At 39.3% G+C, this 23,355-nt stretch overlaps 1 protein-coding gene across 2 annotated transcripts in view; it reads left to right on the top strand.

Moving 5' to 3' along the window:
* Nucleotides 1-23,355, top strand: part of prkcbb (protein kinase C, beta b) — an 84,851-nt gene that overhangs the window by 2,852 nt on the left and 58,644 nt on the right. For both annotated transcript variants that reach the window (XM_060892987.1, XM_060892985.1), the window contains exon 3: nt 22,624-22,706. In XM_060892987.1, coding sequence (XP_060748970.1) covers nt 22,624-22,706 — 83 coding nt within the window. The remainder of the gene's footprint in view (nt 1-22,623; nt 22,707-23,355) is intronic.

Below are 23,355 nucleotides of genomic sequence, written 5' to 3'. Positions count from 1 at the left end.
GTCTGCTGTGCCAGCAATTAACCTTCAGTAGAGAGGAATCTGAATTATATAGTTGTTTATTTATCCAGATATGCACATTTACAATACACTACAATACATATACAGTATATCATTACATTAACAGCAATGTCGCCACATCATATGCCTCTGGATTGAAGCTCATATCAGTCAAACACCCACCAGTTATACCATTCTGACTAGATCAGGTTCTATCTCTTAGTGTCATGCTATAACTCATTTTTTTTTTTTTAAGATTTCCTGGATTGCATTTTGATCATAGCTGCTTCAGAGAATACTGAATATAGAACAGTCACTAGAGGGTCATTGAATCCATTTAACTTGTTGAAATTTTCAAAGTTCTAGTAATAATTTGAAATACAGGCAGCATTTCCACCTCACTGCAGGTGTCTGGTTTTATCCTGAGCTCTGTCTCTGCAGAGATTTGCATGTGGGTTTCCTCTGTGCTTTCTAGTTTCCTTCTGCCCCATAAAAATATGCTGGCAGGCACTTTGGCAACTTTAAATTGCCCCTAATTGTAGAGGAGTGCTACCTGCTATTGGACTGGCATCCCAGCAAAGGTGTATTCCCATCTGGGACCTATAGTTCCTGGACTTGGCTTTGGATCCACTGTGCCATAGATAGTCCAGATGGGAATATACCAGGTTTTCTGTATGTCTCCATGAAACTGTGGCATTAGGAATGAGGCAGGTTAAAACAAGAAATATATGACAAAAATAAATATACAGTATCAATATTTGAAAGCCATGTGGCTCTTTCTCTTTATGCATAAAACTTCAGAATGAGTTTGTGAGACTTTTCCCTCTTCATAGCAAATAGCCTTTTCATAGCCCTTTAGGTGGTGGAAGCAGAATTGGAAAAGACGTTTGATGAAAGTCTAGAAGAACCTAATGAATTCTACATGAAACTAATGAAGTCTAGATAAAACCAAGGAAGTGTTAAGTATGAAGATTTAAAATTAAAAATCTGTATATCCAGACAACAGATAGGGGATATATATCGATACAGATACTAGTATCAGTTATCATCTGATACTTACTTCCTTATAAAATATAAGCAAATAATATTGCTCATAAGAAATGCTCTGGTACCAGTATCCAATGCTATATAAGTGACATAAGGCTATGGTACATCTGGATGTGTTTTGTGATCAGCAAAGCAAAATAGATATTCCTGATAAAATATCTTAAATAGTATCTAAACATAGCATAGTAACACAACATAGCTTACATCTGCAATAAACACTTGCTAGGCAAAAATGCGATTCCTATCTAATGTTATAACACAAGATTCAAGTGCAAGAACTCATACATATTTTAAAAAAAGTTGAAAAAAAGATATCTGATCGATTAAGACTATAGTAAATTAAACACAACACAACAACACAGCAACACAACACACCACTACACGCATGAAACTTTGCCCAACAATACCACACTATACTAGAAAGCAATCAAACTACTTTCATTTGTCCTAAGACACACATGGAATGTCTTTCTTTGGTTAATTACTTTTAGTGGCTTCCTAGAACACTACCTTCAGTAGTTCATGATATCGATAAGCTCAGTGTGTCCCATAAGCTCAGTAGGTCCCAAATGGCAAATTCTTTTAACACAGGGACCCTCAAGGACAAATTACGGCACCACAAGTCTACAACTAGCTTCATTCATTCTTCATTTTACATTGTCTTAAATATTATTGAGGTCCAATGTCTTGAGCAGTGACTCAAGAACTAATATGTTGTAGCTGTGGTAGGTTAGTGGCTAATGTGCTAGACTACCGACTGCCAATTAGAAAGTTGTGAGCTTGAACCAAAGGTCCACCAAGTTGCCACTGCTAGGTCCTTGAGCAAGGTCTTTAATATTTAATTACTCAGTTGTATAAAATGTAATAAATAGTAAGTCATAATCCAGTAAGTCATGGATAAGGGCATCTGCCAAATGCGTGAAACATAATGTAATTTTTGCAGTGCCTTGCAAAAGTATTCATACCCACTGAACTTTTCCACATTTTGACACGTTACAACCACAAAGAAAAATGTATTTTATTGGGATTTTATGAAATAGACTGCATCATGAAGACCAAAGAACACACCAGACAGGTCAGGGATAAAGTTGTGGGGAAGTTTAAAGCAGGGTTAGGTTCTAAATTAATATCCCAAGCCTTGAACATCTCACGGAGCACTGTACAATCCATCATCCGGAAATGGAAAGAGTATGGCACAACTGCAAGCCTACCAAGACATGGCCGTCCACCTAAACTGACAGACCGTGCAAGGAGAGCATTAATCAGAGAAGCAGCCAAGAAGCCCATGGTAACTCTGGAGGATCTGCAGAGATCCACAGCTCAGGTGGGAGAATCTGTCCACAGGACAACTATTAGTCGTGCACTCCACAAATCTGGTCTTTATGGAAGAGTGGCAAAAAGAAAGCCACTGTTGAAAGAAAGCCATAAGAAATCCCGTTTGCAGTTTGCGACAAGCCTTGTGGAGGACACAGCAAGCATGTGGAAGAAAATGCTCTGGTCAGATGAGACCAAAATTGAACTTTTTGGCCAAAATTCAAAACGTTATGTGTGGCGGAAACCTAACACTGCACATCACCCTGAACACACCATCCCCACCATGAAACATGGTGGTGGCAGCCTCATTTTGTGGGGATGCTTTTCTTCAGCAGGGACAGGGAAGCTGGTCAGAGTTGATGGGAAGATGGATAGAGCCAAATACAGGGAAATCTTAGATGAAAACCTGTTAGAGTCTGCAAAAGACAATGACCCTAAACATACAGCCAGAGCTACAATGGAGTGGTTTAAATCAAAGCATATTCATGTGTTAGAATGGCCCAGTCAAAGTCCAGACCTAAATCCAATTGAGAATGTCGAGACTTGAAAATCTGTGACGAGACTTGAAAATCGCTGTTCACAGACGCTCGCCATCCAATCTGACTGAGCTTGAGCTATTTTGCAAAGAAGAATGGGCAAAAATTTCACTCTCTAGATGTGCAAAGCTGGTAGAGACATACCCCTCCAGGGTTGGGGGTTCGATTCCCGCCTCCGCCTTGTGTGTGTGGAGTTTGCATGTTCTCCCCGTGCCTCGGGGGTTTCCTCCGGGTACTCCGGTTTCCTCCCCCGGTCCAAAGACATGCATGGTAGGTTGATTGGCATCTCTGGAATAATTGTCCGTAGTGTGTGATTGCGTGAGTGAATGAGAGTGTGTGTTCCCTGCGATGGCTTGGCACTCCGTCCAGGGTGTATCCTGCCTTGATGCCCGATGACGCCTGAGATAGGCACAAGCTCCCGTGACCCGAGGTAGTTCGGATAAGCGGTAGAAAATAGATGAGAGAGTGATGTAACGTGTCAAAATGTGAAAAAGTTCAGTGGGTACGAAGACTTTTACATGGCACTGTAATGGCCAGACTGTTTTGAGCTAACATGAAGTCTACAGTAACTCATATAACCACTCTTTGGAGTAAACAGAAAAAGATTTCATATTGTAGTGGATTGGCTACAAGAGCAGAAGGCCAATTCAGGTTCATCTTCTGTCAGACAAGAACAGAAGTTCGAGAGAGAGGCTCACCAAAACTGGAGAGTTAAAGTTTGGAAAAAGAGGCTGTGAGATAGTCAAGATGAACAACTGTTCAGTATTAGAGTTACATATAAAATAATAACTGGAGACCACATGGAGACATTTGTGCTGTCTTCGAAATGCCATTGTGTCGGTCAGCTCTATGGTTGGGTTTTCATCAGTAAACATTTGGAGACTTCAGCAGAAAGAAATTAGTATTAAGTCTCAAAAATTACTCTGTCCTATTAGTTCCTCAGGAGTTCTTGATTGCACAGTTCCACCGTTGTAGAAAGAACATTATTTACATTTACATTATTTACTGTCCAGTGTCACCCAAATGAGGATGGGTTCTACTGAATCTAGTTTCTTTCAAGCTTTCTTACTAATATCATATCTCAGGGAGTTTTTCCCTGCCACAGTAACCTCATTCTTGTTTATTAGGTATAAATATTTAATAATTAATTTATTTTAAATTATGATACCTAGATGACTGGCTCAGGGCAGCTGCTAAACAGCAGGTCTTGTGGCTTAAATTGATTTGAACAACACTGCTGTAAATGAACACTTTAGAATTAACGATGACCTTTAAAACCTGTGGCCGTTCTAGTGCACTCTGTTTGATCTGCTGCATTTGATGAGGGGCGCGACAGGAGGCCGGAGGATTAAAAGAAGTTTACGAGGGCAGGAGAATTGGGACGCAGCCGGTCTGCATTCTCCTGTGGGGATTTTCCTTCACTCAGTTAGTTCACTTTAATAAAATAGGGCATCTCTCAGCATCTCTCACGTCTCCGCACACCGTGGACCAGATTGACAGGATTTGGTTGCATGTTTCTCATGAATGTAAAAATGTAAAGACATGGGCCATAACATATTGTATAAAGATTAAATAAACCAATTCTAAAAAAAAAAAAAAAAAAAAAAGACCTGACAAGCTGTTTCTTGCTGACATCATAGATACTGATCTATTTGTTGAAACCACCCACATGGTTACATACGCTGCCTTACACATAGGTCACACAGTGTATAGCACATTTATAATATGTAATATATTGTGACTGATTATAGAAATGGTGTAACATTTCAGCAAAGCTAGCTAACTTATCGTTATTGATAATCTTGCTGTGTACTGTATATTAATACTATAGTATCGTTGTATACATTAGAGTCACTTTTCAATTGCCTTTGTGCTCTCTCTCTCAAACAAAGTGAAAGCATCACATAAAGTTTCTACCCCGAATTACGTTAAATACAATTTGTCCTAAAGTAGCTGTGGTGTGAACAAAAGTTCAAAGAGCTCATGAATATTTAGAATATTCTATACTGTGTACACCAAAAACACGGAGGTCGTTTTAGTTTACTAATTCTGTTTGGTACAACCTTAAATATGTTAGCTAGCTAGTTACTAGCCTAGCATCGGTGTACTTTACCTAGCTAGCTTGTAAATCTATAAAATAAGCTCTTACTGTAAAGTGTAAGAGAAAGAGAGTGTAACAAATCCTGGGGCCATGGGGAAGATGCCCCAACCACTTTAAAACTGTAGTTTGTTAACATTTTTATATAGTAGCTTGTGGAAAAAAAACAAACGACCAAACACTATTTTTTTTAAATATCACTTAAGCCTTATTTGGAATTGCCATTTTGCATGTTCTGATGACTAAAAATAAAGTTTTTTTTTCTTCAAATCCAGATATTTGTGCCAGTCCTGGGTATATGGCATTATTGTTTCATGATACTGTGGCATATGTAAACAAAAGCAAGGCTTTTCCACAACTGTAGCTGTCATTACAATGATCAGTGTGAGTAGCCTGTGGGATTTATTTTTTCATTTCTTGAGCTACTTTGCATTTTTTTCTAATCAGTTAAGTTATTACAGTCATTTAAATTCTTTATTGGTGGTTTGGATTTAAATGCTAGTTATAAGGAAGTTTTCAGTGGTTGATATAAATGAACATGTGTAGAAGGGGTTATGGAAGCCATAGGAGATGATGTTGAAGGGTGTTGGTGAAGATGAGTGTATGTTAGTGAAGGTGAGGGTGTGTTGGTGAAGGTGAAGTTGTAGCTGTGTTGAGGGTGTGTGTGTGTTGGTGAGCATGAGATAGTGAGGTGAGGGTGTGTTAGTGAAGATGAAGGTGTTTCTGTGTTGATGAAGATGAGTTGTGTTTGATGAAGGTAAGGGTGTGTTGATGAAGGCAAGGGTGTGTTAAAGATGAGAGTGTGTTGATGGAGGTGAGTTTGTGGCAATAAAAATGAGAGTGTGTTGATGAAGGTGAGGGTGTACTGATGAAGATGAGGGTGTGTCGATGAAGAGGGTGTGTGGATGAAGATTGTGTGTTGATGGAGATGAGGGTGTGTGGATGAAGATGAGGGTGTGTGGATGAAGATGAGCGTGTGTTGATGAAGATAAGAGTGTGTGGATGAAGATGAGGGTGTGTGGATGAAGATGAGGGTGTGTGGATTAAGATGAGGGTGTGTGGATTAAGATGAGCGTGTGTTGATGAAGATGAGAGTGTGTGGATGAAGATGAGGGTGTGTGGATGAAGATGGGGTGTGCCGATGAAGGTAAGGGTGTTTTGATGAATGTGATGGTGTGTTGATGAAGATGTGGGTGTGTTGATGAAGATGAGGGTGTGTGGATGAAGATGAGGGTGTGTTGATGAATTTACGGGTGTGTTGATGAAGGTGAGGGTGTGTTGGTGAAGGTGAAGTTGTAGCTGTGTTGAGGGTGTGTGCGTGTGTGTGTGTGTTGGTGAGCATGAGATAGTGAGGTGAGGGTGTGTTAGTGAAGATGAAGGTGTTTCTGTGTTGATGAAGATGAGTTGTGTTGATGAAGGTAAGGGTGTGTTGATGAAGGCAAGGGTGTGTTAAAGATGAGAGTGTGTTGATGGAGGTGAGTTTGTGGCAATAAAAATGAGGGTGTGTTGATGAAGGTGAGGGTGTATTGATGAAGATGAGGGTGTGTGGATGAAGATGAGGGTGTGTGGATGAAGATGGTGTGTTGATGGAGATGAGGGTGTGTGGATGAAGATGAGCATGTGTTGATGAAGATAAGAGTGTGTGGATGAAGATGAGGGTGTGTGGATGAAGATGAGGGTGTGTATGGATTAAAATGAGCGTGTGTTGATGAAGATGAGAGTGTGTGGATGAAGATGAGGGTGTGTGGATGAAGATGGGGTGTGCCAATGAAGGTAAGGGTGTTTTGATGAAGATGAGGGTGTGTGGATGAAGATGAGGGTGTGTTGATGAATTTACGGGTGTGTTGATGAAGGTGTGGGCGTGTTAGTGAAGGTGATGATATAGCTGTGTTGATGAAGATGTGGGTGGGTTAGTGCGCATGTGCTAATGATGGTATAGTTGTGCCACTGTATTTAACCCATAACGCACCTGGCTGCTTTAGTTGCTAGGTAACAAGATAGATGGAGTGATGGGCATTTTCACTCTTGCTCTCTCCTTGTCTGTCTATCTGTTGCTCTCCATTTCTATTAATCTTGCTTTCTGTCTCAACACACCCACACACTCATCAGCACAGTCTCATTATCTCTCTCCTTCTCTGTCTCTCTCTCTCTCTCTTGTTGTATTTGTCTTTCTTTCCGTCCATCTGTCTGTCTCTCTCTGTTTGTCTTGTCTGTCTCTCTCTCTCTGTTTGTCTAGCTCTGTCCTTGTCTGCCTGCCATCTTTCTGCTTCTCTCTGGTTCAGTGTGCATGGTGATCACTGTTCTGGATTTGGCTTCTACCCTAAGGACACACACACACACACACACACACACACACACACACAGTAAAAGAGAGTCCTTAGAGACAAGAGCAAAGAGTAAAGTGTGTTCTTCTGTGTGTCCAACTCTGTCTCTCTCTTCCGTCTGCAATTATTTTATTGGCCATATTTATTTTCTATTTTTGTCTCTTAGTTTTGTTCACTGTTCCATTTCTGTTTCTTTCTCTCGCTTTTTCGTTTCTCTGCTCTTTCACACCTCCTGGAGTCCTGCACTGTATGTGTGTTTGTGTATATTCCTGTGTGTGTGTTTGTGTGTACATGCTTGTGTGAGTGTGTATATGCCTCTGTGTGCGTGTGTGTGTGAGAAAGAGAGATTGAGAGAGAGAGAGAGAGAGTGAGTGAGTGAGTATGTGCACATACTGCATATATGTGTGTGTTTGTGTGTGTGTGTGTACTGTACATGTTTGTGTGTGAGTGTATATATGCCTCTGTGAGTTTGTGTGATTTTGTGTGAGTTTATATATGTTTTTGTTTGTGAGTTTGTATATGCTTGTGTGTGTAAGTTTGTGTGCTTTTGTTTGAGTGTGTACTTGCTTGTGTGTGTGTTTGTGTGCTTTTGTGTGAGTGCGTACTTGCTTGTGTGTGTGAGCTTGTGTGTGAGAGTGTGTACTTGCTTGTGTGTGTGAGTGTGTGTGGGTGGTCAGGTACGGCCAAGGGTCGTGTAGAGAAAAAGCCTCATCTTCTCGCTGCTGTGGAGCTGACACACACACACACACACACATACACACACACACACACACACAGAGGAGAACTTCACCTACGGCATCAGTGTTTCTGGTTGTTTCCACACAGACTGTAACTCTGACATTCACATAATTTATTCAGTGCATATAAAGAGACACAAACAGACAGAAGAGAGATGAAAAAGACAGGAATAGAAAGACAGAGGAAAAAACAGAGAGACCAGGACAAGATGGAGAGATGAATAATCACATATACTGTGTATATATAAAAATAATATGAAAATAGTGCATAGAATAGAACTTTATACTTGGTTCATTTTCTATAACAGCAACTCTGACAGCAGCACTGACTGTAATCAAATGATAGGTAATAATATAAGATACATTATTGTTTCTATAGCAACAACTCATTCACAGGAAACTGGACGTGGACGATCTACATCCTGTTTGCTATAACCTCATTTAGAACACATGGTGTTAGTTAGCATCGAAAAAACATATCATTGTTGATACTGTCATGCTTTCAGTCTGAGATGTTTACATTGCACTCATGGAAGGAGTCTCCAGTGTCAACAAGTCTTCCAGCTGAGGTCGTGTAGCCGAGGTATTCTCTGTGTAGCGCTCTGTGTATTGTGTCTTATGAAAGATAAGAAAGAGAGATGAATGAGCTGTTTTTTTCAAAGCTTTATCATTTATCTCTCACGTTTACACTGATGCACGTACTGAAGCTGATATCAGACTCTAACTGTATGGTTTGCACACAACGTTTACATTGTTTAAAGAATTGCATTATTATTTTACTTGCTAGAATGCATGAATAATTTAGAGAACTGTGTGTGCAATAACTCCCGCTATCTCACTTTACAAGGCTTTTCAAACAGAGCTTAACCCCGTGCTAATGCTCTAAACTCAATTTAATAATCTTTATTTGTATAGCGCTTTTCACAATTCACATTGTCTCAAAGCAGCTTTAGCGTCAGATTCAGCGCAAAACAGTGAACGTCACGTCACCGGAAGTGCGTGAATACGGTACCGTAAGTGATGACGTGTTAATTAATATATTCAAATTCTAATTGCTGTGGTATAAGACAAATAATACACTCCTTGCTGAGTATTTTCTTCCGTCACGATTTTATTGCTTACATACTGTATAGCTGGACCAACCAGCGTCATATTACTGTGTCCTCAGTGCACTGGTCTCAGTAATCATGAAGATGACATGGTCTCTGTGTGTGTCAGTTCCAGGAAAGAGGGCGTGGCTTCCAGTTTCTCAGAAGTAACACTTTTTTAGACACGGATCTTTCACTTCATCTATTACATAAATAAATCGTTTGTGTCTGATGTCTTACACAGATAGCTGATGAAGTTTAAAGAGTTCATGTTAGTGTACAGTGTACAAGCGTAGGACACCTGAAGTGTGCTTAGCTGTAGGCAGTGCTAAAGCAGAGTGTATGAGTGTGTGTGTGTGTATGTGCGTGCATGGGTGTGAATTCAGAACAGCTGTGTATTGCCGCTGACTCTCTGACCCCTCTCTCTGCTCAGTGCGTATCCTGCTATATTTATTCGCACTGCGTAGGCAGCCTCTCCTTACTTGCATAACGACCATTACCACCGGCATTAAAGGGCAAAATCAAACAGCACTCATTTTTCTATTCTCTCTCGCTCGCTGAGAACAAATGACTCTCAACATCACATCTCACACATTACACCCGTCTCACTCTCTGTCTCTCAGAGTAACATCAGTATTGTTGTCATTCACTATAGTTGTGGTTTTGATAGTCGCAGTAGTTAGGTTTCACTCTTCGTGCCTCTGGTTCTCTCAGTCACAGTGTTCAGTGCTCGATCAATCAGTGTTTAGTGTTTAATCGGTCACAGCGTTCAGTGTTTAATCAGTCACAGTGTTCAGTGCTCTATTAGTCACGCTTTTCAGTGTTTCATCATTCAGTGTTCAGTGTTCTATTAGTCACAGTGTTCAGTGTTCTATTAGTCACAGTGTTCAGTGTTTGATCAGTCAGTGTTCAGTGTTTAATCAGTCACAGTGTTCAGTGTCCTATTAGTCACACTGTTCAGTGTTTAATCAGTCACAGTGTTCAGTGTTCTATTAGTCACAGTGTTCAGTGTTTAATCAGTCAGAGTGTTCAGTGTCCTATTAGTCACACTTCAGTGTTTAATCAGTCACAGTGTTCAGTGTCCTATTAGTCACACTGTTCAGTGTTTAATCAGTCACAGTGTTCAGTGTCCTATTAGTCACACTTCAGTGTTTAATCAGTCACAGTGTTCAGTGTCCTATTAGTCACACTTTTTAGTGGTTATTCACAGTGCACAGTGTTTTATCAGTCACAGTGTTAAGTGTTCTATTAGTCACACTGTTCAGTGTTTAATCAGTCACAGTGTTCAGTGTAATATTAGTCACACTGTTCAGTGTTTAATCAGTCACAGTGTTCAGTGTCCTATTAGTCACACTTCAGTGTTTAATCAGTCACAGTGTTCAGTGTCCTATTAGTCACACTTCAGTGTTTAATCAGTCACAGTGTTCAGTGTCCTATTAGTCACACTGTTCAGTGTTTAATCAGTCACAGTGTTCAGTGTCCTATTAGTCACACTGTTTAGTGGTTATTCACAGTGCACAGTGTTTTATCAGTCACAGTGTTAAGTGTTCTATTAGCTATAGAGTTCAGTGTTCTATTACACATAATGTACAGTGTTTAATCAGTCAGTGTTTATACAGTGCTCAGGATAACAAAAGAGAGTTAAAACCAAGAACTACAGAACTAGAAATTAAAGCACTGGGGAATTCTGGCTTAGACTTAAATACATGATAAAACATCACATGGAACAAAGACACAAAAAGACGTGAATAGACAATCTATCATCACTAAAAGGCTAATAGTCACTTTAACTTAAACTCCATGCTTTCTGAGCGAGAATAAGGGCATCTTCCCCACGGGGTTGTAACGTGAGTGGATTAAAAGCTTAGAGCCTTCATTCATTTATTGAGGGTAAAACCAGTAAACATCATCATTATCACAAACATGAAGGCAACTTCATTATCCATAATCAGATTCATATGGGCAAAGAAAACAAGGTTGACAAGTGCGGCAGTATAATTTGACAAGAACGAGGAAAAGGAGAGCATAAATAGCCAAACTTTTCAAGATCTAGACAGAGAACAGGTGAACAACAATCAGGAAATAAGACGGGGTGAAGACAGGAACGAAGCCAGAGCCAGAACACGTCACGATAAAAGTACGAAGAGTGCACGCTGTGCTGGGAAACTCGCCATACGCTGAGGGGATATATGACAGGAGGACAGCAGGTCTTCCTCTTTCACTCTCTTCCTGTCTCAATCTCTCTCTGTGTTTCTCTCTATCTCTGTCAAAGCACAAACGCACACAATATCGTGTTTGTATAATTGCGCTTCAATGTGAGTGAATACATGTAAGTGCAAGCTGAGTGAACTGGATGCAAAGCAGATCTGGCTTATGTAAGAATTCAAATGAACCGAATAAACAACGAGTCTACTACACATTCGCCACAGCATCAGCCTCAGCCTGACAGCACAGTAAGGCGACATTTCATTTATCCTTCCTGTACTAGAGTTATGTCCCATGCTCCTTTGCTCCAGGTGTCTCTTTAGATTTCAATAATGATGGATACATTTGTGCGTCTGTTCTTCATCCTAAGGTGGGTTCTGGAGGGGTTTCATATCGAAAACCATTAGCTTGTGGCTTCAGGCGTGTCTCAGCTTCTGTATGCTGAATAAACTCAGACGCATGTGTAATTTACAATGATGTTTAGGACACAGAGTGTCATTACAGTGAAACACTGGAGTTAAGCCAGGCTCAATAAGAGAGATTTTATTTGTATAGCATCTTTAACATTTGATACTAGAGCAGCATTATTTCTTTTTTTTTTTTCATTAGCTTTATCACTATTTCAGATCACTAATATGCAATCCAGTCTCAGACAGTGACGACTCCCTGTGATGACATGAGGAAGAAACCTTGAGAGGAACCAGACTCAAAAGAATTAAAAAGAACTGCTAATTGTGAACGCGGCATGACTCTTTAGACTGTAACAGTGATAATAGTATCACAAAGTTACCTCACCGTGCAGATGCTCAGAGCCGTCCAAAGTTAAATACTAGCGAAGACGTATTATCAGATTACTCGGTTTGCTGTCAGATTCAAGCTCACCTTCAGCCATGCTGATGACCGCCATGATTAAAGACCTGATATGACTGTTCCAACTGGTCATCTAACGTACATATTACAGTGATCTTCCTCACACCAGACATCCTATTTAATCGTCCGATGATGGAAATTCGTTCGATGACCGACAGTTTAATTTAACATACCGTATTTATCAGGTTCAGTTTGTTTAGACTATTTAGACTATTCAGACTATTTAGCTGGAATGTCAGCAACAGGATGCTCATGTATTTACTATTGGCTTTAGCAAGGAGCAAATGGAAATTAGTTTTTGGGCTGATTAATAGTTTTCTTTCATTTCTATGACTTCGACACAGCAAATATTACTATATGTATCATGACTATAGTTCGTTTTATCGAGAATTAAATAAAAAGTTAGAAAATTATATTAAAACACTTGAAACTGCTGTGTTCTATGGGCTGATACTCCTGCTTATTTTAAGTATTTCTAGAAAGAAGAAAATGGTCTGCCAATAGAACATAAAAGTTTTATCTTGAAAAGCAAAAATCTCCGTAAAACATTATAGTATTACTACCACATTGCACATGTTTAAATCCTTCTATGAAAATTCAACAAGTTACCAAAATTTGACCCGAGTCATGCTTGCGCCGAGTCTCACCGCTCATGTGAGTCATGTGTGTGTTGCGTTAGTGTCTCTCACGTACACCTGTCCTCGTTGTTGCTGGTGTTAAAGTGTTCAGACGGAGACAGTGACACCGAAATATCCTCCGCCTTAACGTTGGCCTCCTTTTAACGAGGACCTGGGATAATTATATTACACATAGCGCCTATCAATCTGGCTCTGTATGTGCGTGTCTTTGCGTGAGGGGGGTCTTTTGTAGATCAAGGACTTTCCAAGGACTCAGAAGTCACACGGGACACTCGGCTGTGTCTCATTTATCAGTCAAGGTGGCTGTTTAGATTCACTGGAGACAGCCAGACAGGTCTCTGATCATTTGTCCACCCCAATTAACACTGTGTTCAGTCAGGGACATTTAGATTTAGGGACGCCTAAATTTACTCAAGGAAAAGTTCAATTTCTCATCTCAGTGCTTTGGTAAAGTGTGAGGTACATCTTAAAATTCATTTAAGTTTAAGTTTAAAGAAACATGAAAGTATACTGGTTGTAGTTATTTACACTTAAATACTTATTCATTATCATAAGGCAAACGGGAAGTGTGTAAAAACATAAGCTAAGCCTAGCTATGTTAGCAAGCATGAAAATGACTCTAATTGTACACATTATCTGAATGCTAAAAGCTAGCTGTCGTAATACATACCACTTTGTTTCTGTAGCAGCTGATAGATTTGCAATGATGCTTATTACTGAGGTCTCATTCTTACTTCTTACTGTCATATCTGTTCCAGTTTAAATGTCTTAGGATTTTTGATCAACTGCTTGATGATGAAATTGTTGTTATGCTCTGCTAATTGTAATTGCTAGCTCTGGATATTGTGCTTATTGTGCTTATTGCCCAATCACTCTCTTGGAAACTATAATCCATAATAGCTTAATTTTTCAAAGTTACTGTAGAGTTTTAAGTTTTGGAGGAAAATGGAGTACCGAGGCATACAGGATAGAGACAAGAATTAAACCCCAAACCGTGGAGGTGCGAACATAAGACATAAAATAAACCAACTAAGCCATTAAAATCTTTTAATTTCTCACCCAAATGAGGATGAGGTTACCTTCTAAGTCTCAAGGTTTCTTCCTCATGTTTCTTCTTTCTTTGCCACCGTTGCCACTTGCTCATGAGGGATAAAAGTTAAAGATGAATACTGTAGTAATTTCATTTTAAACTTTACAATTTTGATTCTCTTTCTATACTTCTGTAAAGCTGCTTGGAGATAATATCAATTGTTTAAAGTCCTATACAAATAAATGGAATTAAATAAAAATTGAAATTGAATTTCTCATCCACAGACGACCTAGAAGATTGATAACATGGCACCTATCACCATGAACACGTTACAAAATCCTTTTACCTGATATAATGAATCTATTAGCAAATAAATGGGTTCTAAAATTTGAAATGGGAAACAAGAACCAATCCAACAAGCAGTTCTGGAGGAAGTGAACACCTGAGCCTGTATTCATAAAAAATGTTCTCAGAGAGCTCCTAATTCATCTTAAAACTCTAAATAGGAGTGATTCAGGCAGGACCAATCTCAGAGCAACACTGAGCAAGGAAAATACAACAACTTTTATCTTTTCTTTTTTATCTAATCTGATCTATTGTAAGCCATCACTTTGTCTCTATGTTAAGATATTTGAGTCTATATCGTGTAGTGATTACGTTCATTACCAACCATATTAGAGATGTGCTAACATATGTATGTTACAAATATAATAAATGTAATGAAAATGTAAATATAAACATCTCTGACAGCGCAGAAATGTCTATATATAAATATATATGTCATTTCTGTGCTGTGCCAGAGATGTTATCTCTAATATGAAAATAATCCCTACACGATCTAATCTGTAGCATTTTATTAAGTCACTATCATGATTAACAATACATTTCTTCTCCCTCTTTACCTTTAGGTCATTTTCTCCTCTGCTAAAGAGACTCTTAAGCATCTTAAAAGTCCTCATCTCTACTCCTAACACTTTTTGACCTTAAGAGCTCTTTTAAGGGTTAAGATGCTTCATGAATAACTTTTATCTTTTCTAGGATCTTCTCTTTATTTTTTTTCAGGGGAAAACACCCACATTTCTAAGAGTTTTCTTAGAATTACGTCACTAGGATCATGTACTGTATACGGGCCCTGACCTCTGAGTTCAGCTCAGATTCGAATAACAGCTTTTACAGTATATTTGACCAAACTACTGAATTCTTGGTCTCGGTGGGAGAAAAAAATTCTGTGAAAAATGTATAATAGCAGTAAATAAATAATCATGCACTGAAATCTGAATTAAAACTTAAACATGAACTAATGATCATTCCAAGCATGAACCCATAAAAAGTTCATGTTAAAGTAAATATTATTGCAGGTATTAGTGCATGATTAGTCATATACTGTTACCTCTTATCTGTTATTGTTAAGCTTCATCAAAAGAATTATAAGCAGGGGAAGTCAGTGGAATTGAATCGAAGCATACGGGATTGAGTGGAATTTGGCCTGAGCTGCAGTCACTGCGGTAATCAGAGCTGATCAAGTGAAGCTTTACAGTTCTTCAGCAGTAGATATGTACATGTGTGGGTGTCTTTGTGGGAGTGTGCACTTAAGTGTGTATGTGTGTTTGGGGTTTAAGTGTGTGGGTGTGCTCTTGTGTTTCTCTGCAAGCACTGAGGATACAACTACACTACAAAGCGGAGTCTGCGAGGAGCAACAGCAGGCTGTTTCACTTTTCTAATTGAATTGTGTTGAACTGGGGCCTGAGAGTGGCCTCATAAATACACTCAAATATTTCACGGCACTTTATTATGCATGTAAATGTATGTTAGGTTGCATCGCACAGATAGTTGTGTATTAGGGATCGAATTGTGTGTCGTTCGGATAACGCTAAATTCAGTCACGGCTTCATTGTTGGATTTGAACTCTAGCTCCAAGTGAAGGTGTGATCAAGTCTTCTAAAACACTGAATGGGATAATGTGCATTTTCTGGCAGGATAAATTAGAGTTCTTCAGATTTTCAACAATATTTTTACTCAACACGAAGCACTGTGCAATTAGCCAAACACTGTGTCTCGGTCACTAATGAGCTCTCGTGTCGTGGGTTTGGCTCTTAATCCGTTTCACCGTGCATTAGCGCTATTCTAATGAGATCATCGAAAAAATCTTAATCTAATGCACAATTAAATTTCTTTGCATTGAGACAAAATAAATCCCTTTAGAACAACAGCTTTAACATTTAGTTGTATTTTTTAATTCACATCCACAATCATACAGAAACTATATGGAGTGAAATAATTAATTAATTATATAAGAATGTGTTATATAAATAAATAAATGGAGTTAAAAAAAAATTTTGTGGTTAGAAAATAGAAAATAGCTGTTGCTATTCTGAAATCAGTTCAATCAATGTAAGCAGTTAAAATTACAAGCGATATCGGATAAACAATACAAAACAAAAAAAAACAGTTTCTAACCTCTGGTAACTCTGAATGTGATTCTTGCCAAGAATCCTTTTTGTTCTAAGCTCAACATACGAAGCTGCTATGCTGCGGCACCGGAAATCAAAACACTTGGTCCTTCCTTCACTTTTGATTGGAGAGACAATCTCGTCAGAATATTACATTCTCGCTCCCATTTCCAGATGGTGTTTTGTTATTAAGAATAAGCATGCAGTAGCCAGAATTACTCACCAAGCCAACTCTAGCTCCATATTTCTCTTTGTCATATTCATACCTTTTTTTTTTTTTTTTTTTTTTAAACCAATGCCAAATCTGTCCCTTTTAATGACTATCTACTAATAGCTTGACAGTGAAACTATTAAGGTTGAGCAATGGATTATATCACAGGGTTTTATTGTTGGTATAATGAGAACGGTGTAGAGAAAACACACACACACACACACACACACACACACACACAGAGCTAATCTGTAATGCCATGGGATCATACCATGCTTCCTCAGAATCCAAACGTGAGCATGGATCTAAAGTTTTGTTTTTTGTTGTTTTTTTTTTTTTAAAAAGTTTGATAATAAATAATACACTTGTTTTCATAAATTACTCCCACAACTATATTTCACCTCCTTAATCACTGCTGATGTATTACGGATGGTCAGAGGAGTGGGATGTAAAATATTACCCTCTGTGTAGATTACAGTGATGGGATACATGAAACTACAGACCTGAGTTAGAAAGAAAAGACATTTCCTCAAACCACTCTGTGCAATTTTCTCATGAACGCTGGTTTGCTTTTATTCCTGATTCATAAAAGTACAAAATAATCCCCTTTAATATATTTGTTACCAGCAATAATAAAAATCTGATGTTTGGACAGTGTGTTTGACGGTGTGGAGGTCAGATGTAAACAGGGTGGTGAGGGGTGAAAGGTGACCATGTGCCTTGTCTAGCTCTTGTCACCTTTGCAGGAGGCCGGTCCGCCTTTTCATAATTAAAGACGCCATTAAATAATAAATAGCACGCACGATGCGGGGGAGGTCGATCTAATGCACACACACTGTGCATGCTTAACGGCAATTAAACCTGGCACTTGTTACCTACTCCCCCAACCCCCTCATCCTCTCTCTCTCTCTCTCTCTCTCTCTCTCTCTCTTTCTCCTGGTCTATCTCTCTGCTCTGGCATAGCTACAATACACTGAATCATCTCATCTCCAATGAAACTTGGCACTCTCTATTCATTTTTACACTCTATCCAGTTCTCACTATATCTTTTTCACTCTGTATTTCTCAGCACAGAAGGTAAAGCAGTAATGATGGTATTGGGAGGGGCCGATTTTATTTATATATTCATTTATTTAATTTATTTTAAAGGAAATATGAGGTCATGAGTAAAACTGTTCGAGTATTAGAAGGATGTGTGTGTCCTTTTTGCGGTGTGTGTTTACCTTTTTTATAGTCGGAATTTTGCTTTAACCTTTAACACACACTCGGTGCACCTGTCACCACCCACGCACACACGCACACACACACACACACACACAAAGAATGAAGGCGAGAGACTCACAGGATCTGCTTTAGTCTAAACACTTTTCAGTGAAATACATACAAGGATATAATAATATCTATTAGAGGAATGTTTCTCCATTCCCGATATTGGAAAGTGTTCAGACAGTGAGTGAGAAAGACACGGAGAGACAGACAGGGTGTGTAGGTGTTGAGCTGAATTGTGTGGCACCAACACACTCGACTGTCTGTCCATATGGTGCAGGAAAGTTTGCTCTTTTCACCAGCACAGAGATCCAACACAGATAAAAAGAGAGAAGTGTGCCAGATTCACCATTCTAAAACTAAAGATTTCTTTCCTTCTAGCATGTTAACTTCAGGTAAACACTGCTGGGTAACGTGGCTGATTGAGAGTATAATGTATGCGGAAGAGGGCTAGCGATCATGTTAAGCAGTTTCCCCACCACAAGCCCAGTTTGTAGTTGGTGTATCATGCAGGAATGCAAATTTGTGACCAAATTTGTTTGTAGATGGTTTGATGAATGAGACCCAGTCTGCTCAGATATGAAAGGTTAAAAAAGAGGGGATGTGGTAGCTTAGTGGGTAAGGCATTTGATTACCAAACAGAAGGTTGTGAGTTCAAATCCACCAAGCTACCACTGCTGGGCCCCTGTACAAGGCCCATAATGTGCAATTGTGAAAGTTTTTCCGAATAAGGGCATCTGGCAAATGGCGTAAATGTAAAGTAAATGAATTCAAACAAGCATAATGATAATTTATATATATTATATGTATAGACTTTCACTGAACTCCTGATCAAGTCAAGTCACTTTTATTGTCACATCACCGCAGCACATGTGCCTTGGTGAGTGAAATTCTTAGGAGCAAACTCCAGAAATTGCAGAACAGTTATACAGATATACAGGTAAAGATATAGATAATGAGTTGACATGTGAACATGTGCAATTTGCTCATATATATAGTTAGTGCAATATGTGTGTACAATATGTACAATTAACAAACAATGAAATCCACAGGTGAAATGTGCAGTATGCTCATACATATAGCCGGTACAATGTGTGTACAATATGTACAATTAACAAACAGATAATGGAATCAGCAAATGAACATGTGCAATATGCTCATACGTGTCAGTACACACAGTGTACTATTGGGCATCCTTACAGTAGCACTACACATTATATGCAGTATGTACTTATATATGTATATGTGTAAATATATGTAAAAATATTATATATAAAATATATAAAATACTATAAGGTGCAAAACAGATTGTACAGGTACAGAAGTGACATGGATGTGCATCGGATAGTATCTAGTGGTAACAGATGGATTATGGCATTAAATGCAGTGTGTGTGTATAGTCCAGTGTGTCTAGTGCATTGTGAATGTATAGTCCAGTGTGGATAGTCCGAAGTTAAGGTGCAGTGTGTGGCATACCATATTATGAAAGTATGCTGTAGGGTGTGTTAGTTGTGACTGTTAATTAGTCTGATAGCCTGAGGGAAAAAGCTATCCCTCAGTCGACTGGTGCGGGATCGGATGCTGTGGAGACGTCTTCCTGAGGGGAGCAGAGAGAGTAGTCTGATGGACGGGTGGCTGGAGACACTGATGATCCTCCGGGCCTTTCTTATACACCGTCTTGTGTAGATATCCTGGAGGGAGGGAAGCTCACCTCCAACAATGTGGCTGGCAGTTTGCACGAGGAGCACCAGTATTGAGGATCAGTGGGGAGGAAGTGTTGCTGCCCATTCTTACCACCTGACTCCTGCCTGTCAGGAAGTCCAGAATCCAACTGCACAGAGATCTGTTTAGTCCCAGAGTCTGGAGCTTCGCAACAAGTGTGGCAGGCACTATAGTGTTAAATGCTGAGCTGTAGTCCACAAACAGCATTCTCACATAGGTGTCATCACACCCTTATGAACATCTTAATCCAGATTTAGGATTTTGGCTGTTATTCTAACCTTCACTTTTCTGGGATTGCTTTCCACTAGAATTTAAAGCATGGATGTGGGGATTTGAATGAATGAATGAAATTGGCACATAGAAGCCTTTATTATCGCCACATATACACAATACACCACAGAGGAATTATTTTCTTTGCATATCCTAACTGAGGAGGTTGGAGTCCAAGCACAGGGGCAGCTATGAGGGTTAGGGAAAAGGGCCTTGTTCAATTGTCAGACAGTGGAAGCTTGAACCCCAATTTTCCAATCAACAACACAGAGTCTTAACCATTGTTTATTCACACACAAGAGCATTATTGTGTCACGGGTAAGAAGTTCTGGGGTGCAGTCGACGTTCCAGTTCATCCGAGTCAGGGTTCGGTGTTAGACAGAAGCTCTTCCACTCCAAACTTCACACATCATGTGTGTTAACACATCATGGAGCTTGCTTTGCGCACAGGTACACTGTCATGCAGGAACAGGTTTTAATTCTAGTATGTATGCTTTCCAACTACATAGAAAATGTTTAAATGCTTAACTGTGCAGTTGCAAAGGTTAGCTAATTATTCTGTGGGGTTCACGGGCATTAGAGGTCAGGCCATGGAGAGCATGTAACCCAGATTTATGATTAAGACATGGGACATTTGTTAGATTTGACCTGCCGTAGTAAGTCATTCTCAAAGAGAATACTGTTTGGACATGTGTGATGTCAGCTTCATATCCACACAAGTCTACAGTATCTACAGTGTCTATATATATATATATTTCAGTAGGTCTTTATGGTAGGACAGTAATCAATACTTTGCTTCTATTATTACACACTGTAGATAATATTAATGTGTGGATCATGGTTTGTAACCATGCCATTTTGCAGCTCCCAGCAGTCTTTTCTTTTCTTTTTTTTTTTTTTGTTTGTTACCATTAAGCAGATGTGCCCATGAAAACCTGTTAACAGCAGGCTCAGATACACCACATGATTTCAAAAGCACTGATATTAACAAAATGCGCATGTGTGCCCCAAGGCCATTGGCTGTGTTGTCTATTCACAGAAGCACTACAGCACACCGCACTCACATGGCTGCCAGCAAAATGTAGAGAAAACTCTGGCACTCAGCAGCTGGTGCTCGCCTAATCACCGGCCATTCACCGCCATCTACAGAAAAGTGCGCTATCAGATCGAGGAGAGTGTCAGTTTCAGTAGAGGTGTTGATGGAGAAAGCGGTCGTAATCTCATGTTTCTCAGAGGTGGAAAGTTCACAAAAGCAGCAATGGCGATGAAAGGCTGTGAACCTTTGTGTAGTTCTGCCTGGATTTGTGGCATCAGAAATGTAACCAAGCTTTAAAAATAGATACAGATACATATACAGATCTATCTATCTATCTATCTATCTATCTATCTATCTATCTATCTATCTATCTATCTATCTATCCATCCATCCATCCATCCATCCATCCATCCACCAGCACATATCCTGAGATCTGCCATGTTAACGTTTGTTATTTTGCTTAAAAAGATTGCACTAAACAGTTAAGCTTGGTAAAACATTTTTTTAGAAATCATTTGAAAATATTTGCTTTACCCATTAATTGAAAGAATAGGGTGCAAGAGAAAGATCATAAAAAACAAGGGCCAGGGCAAAAACATTGTGATCCAGAAAATGGATACCTGCACATAGGAACGAGCAAAGTAAAGCCATGTGTACATGCTGGGATCATGAAACTAATCATGACACAATTATAGATAAATAAGTAATAATCGCAGAATTAATCAAATAAACAGTCCTTGTAGTAGAGTAGTTCCTTACTTCTGAAAGTGCCGTCATGAGCAGTGACTAGTCATTAACCAGTGCAAAAGCAGGCTGTAGGTCTTTAGACATCACCTTGGGGTTCCTTGAATATTCATGGAATATTATATGTTCTCGGAGTAGTGACACCGACTTGTTCTGGTTTGCTTGGCACCCATCTTAGAGTAGATTTCTTTGGATCAAAACTTGTTGAAAGTCTAATCATTTGTGTTGGGCAGATTAGCAGAATCATTTTTTTTATTTATTAATTCCAGCCTAATGAGGAATTTCTCTGAGAATTGAGACATGACATGTTGTGACTTTACAGACCTGCTTATTTTCTGCATAGTCCAAACCAAACCAATTGAAACTTGTCTCGGTTTTCACACTGGGCACGTCCGAATCCGACTGTGCTTGTTCCCGGTGTCTCCTCTGGCAGTGTTGTATCGAATCCCAGTGCATTTATGGTCATCTTATATCATCACAATTGCACATGGATACGTTTGGGATCAGAACTCATTAGATTCTTAGTTTTTTTATTATTATTTGGGTGCTGTTATGTACAGCCACATCTCTCTTCTTCTCACCACATCTCATCTCGTCTTTGTCCCACAGCGTTGCCCTCCATGCATGGTAAGTGTGTGTTCCGAAACGTCTTCATTGGCTTAAACACGCATGCAGGTTACGTTCACAGTCACTGGAATCGCAGTATTGTTTCAGTTCAAGTGAACACACACTACCTCTATATGTGAACCCTTCTCTGTTTTGGACTAAACTTGATGGATGGATGGATGGATGGATGGATGGATGGACTTTAACTACAGACAGGGGTCTGAATAATCTTTTGTCAAAAATTGATCAATAAGGTTTACTCCTTGTAGATCTTCTTCTTAGACCCATAAACAAAACACTCACCAGACTCATTCTCAAGTCTCATTCATTATCAGAAATTACTCAGTCGAAATCCTGAGCTGAATTTGTCCTGCTCTGGACCACGAGATTTCTAATTTCTGTTTAAATTTCTTTATTGTCTGTCTCTCTCACAGTTTGCTGTTTTGTGGTACATAAGCGCTGTCATGAGTTCGTCACTTTCTCCTGTCCCGGAGCAGATAAAGGTCCGGCATCAGATGTGAGTATCCTTTATTTTTCTTTCCTCCTTCCTGGCTGTGTCTCTGTTTCCCCGAGCCGGTTATCTGTCTCCGGGATGCAGAAGGTCTGTGATTCTTCTCCTGCTATCAGTGAGGTGGACAGCATGGTAGTGTGTAAGGGGAGCGCTGTGATCAGTGTGCTTCCTGTCCGAACCGGTCACACTCTTTTCAGCTCTTTTTGAGCCTTGACCTCTGAGTCATGCTGGAAGTTTTCAGTGTAAACAGTCCATGTCTGGCTCTGTTCCTAATGGAGCACGATATATTCAGCCTAGCAGCAAGTACGGCTATATTCGAAGCAGCAGAAGATTATTAATTCCATCATAATTATTTAAAGACCTGATTCTACTTTTGGCTTTAAGTTTGGTTCGAGTTCATTATTTTGGTCAGAGTTTTAATTGATTCTTTTTTCTTTTTTAAGAACAGTAATCTATGAAGTTTGAATGTATCAAAGGTCAGTTCCTCTAGGATTTCGCCATTTTGTGAAGCATTCCTGCATTATGTGATATACAAATGCAAGCTATCGCTGAAAGTGATTACATTCGAGTCTTTACTTCTAAGGGTTTGAAAGAAGATTTCTGTGCTATATAAATATATATATATATAAATGCTTGATGATAATAATGGATTGAG

This window comes from Tachysurus vachellii, chromosome 18 (genome assembly GCF_030014155.1).
Source record: "Tachysurus vachellii isolate PV-2020 chromosome 18, HZAU_Pvac_v1, whole genome shotgun sequence".
Classification (NCBI taxonomy): Eukaryota; Metazoa; Chordata; class Actinopteri; order Siluriformes; family Bagridae; genus Tachysurus; species Tachysurus vachellii.
This window is presented reverse-complemented; position numbering and strand designations above follow the sequence as displayed.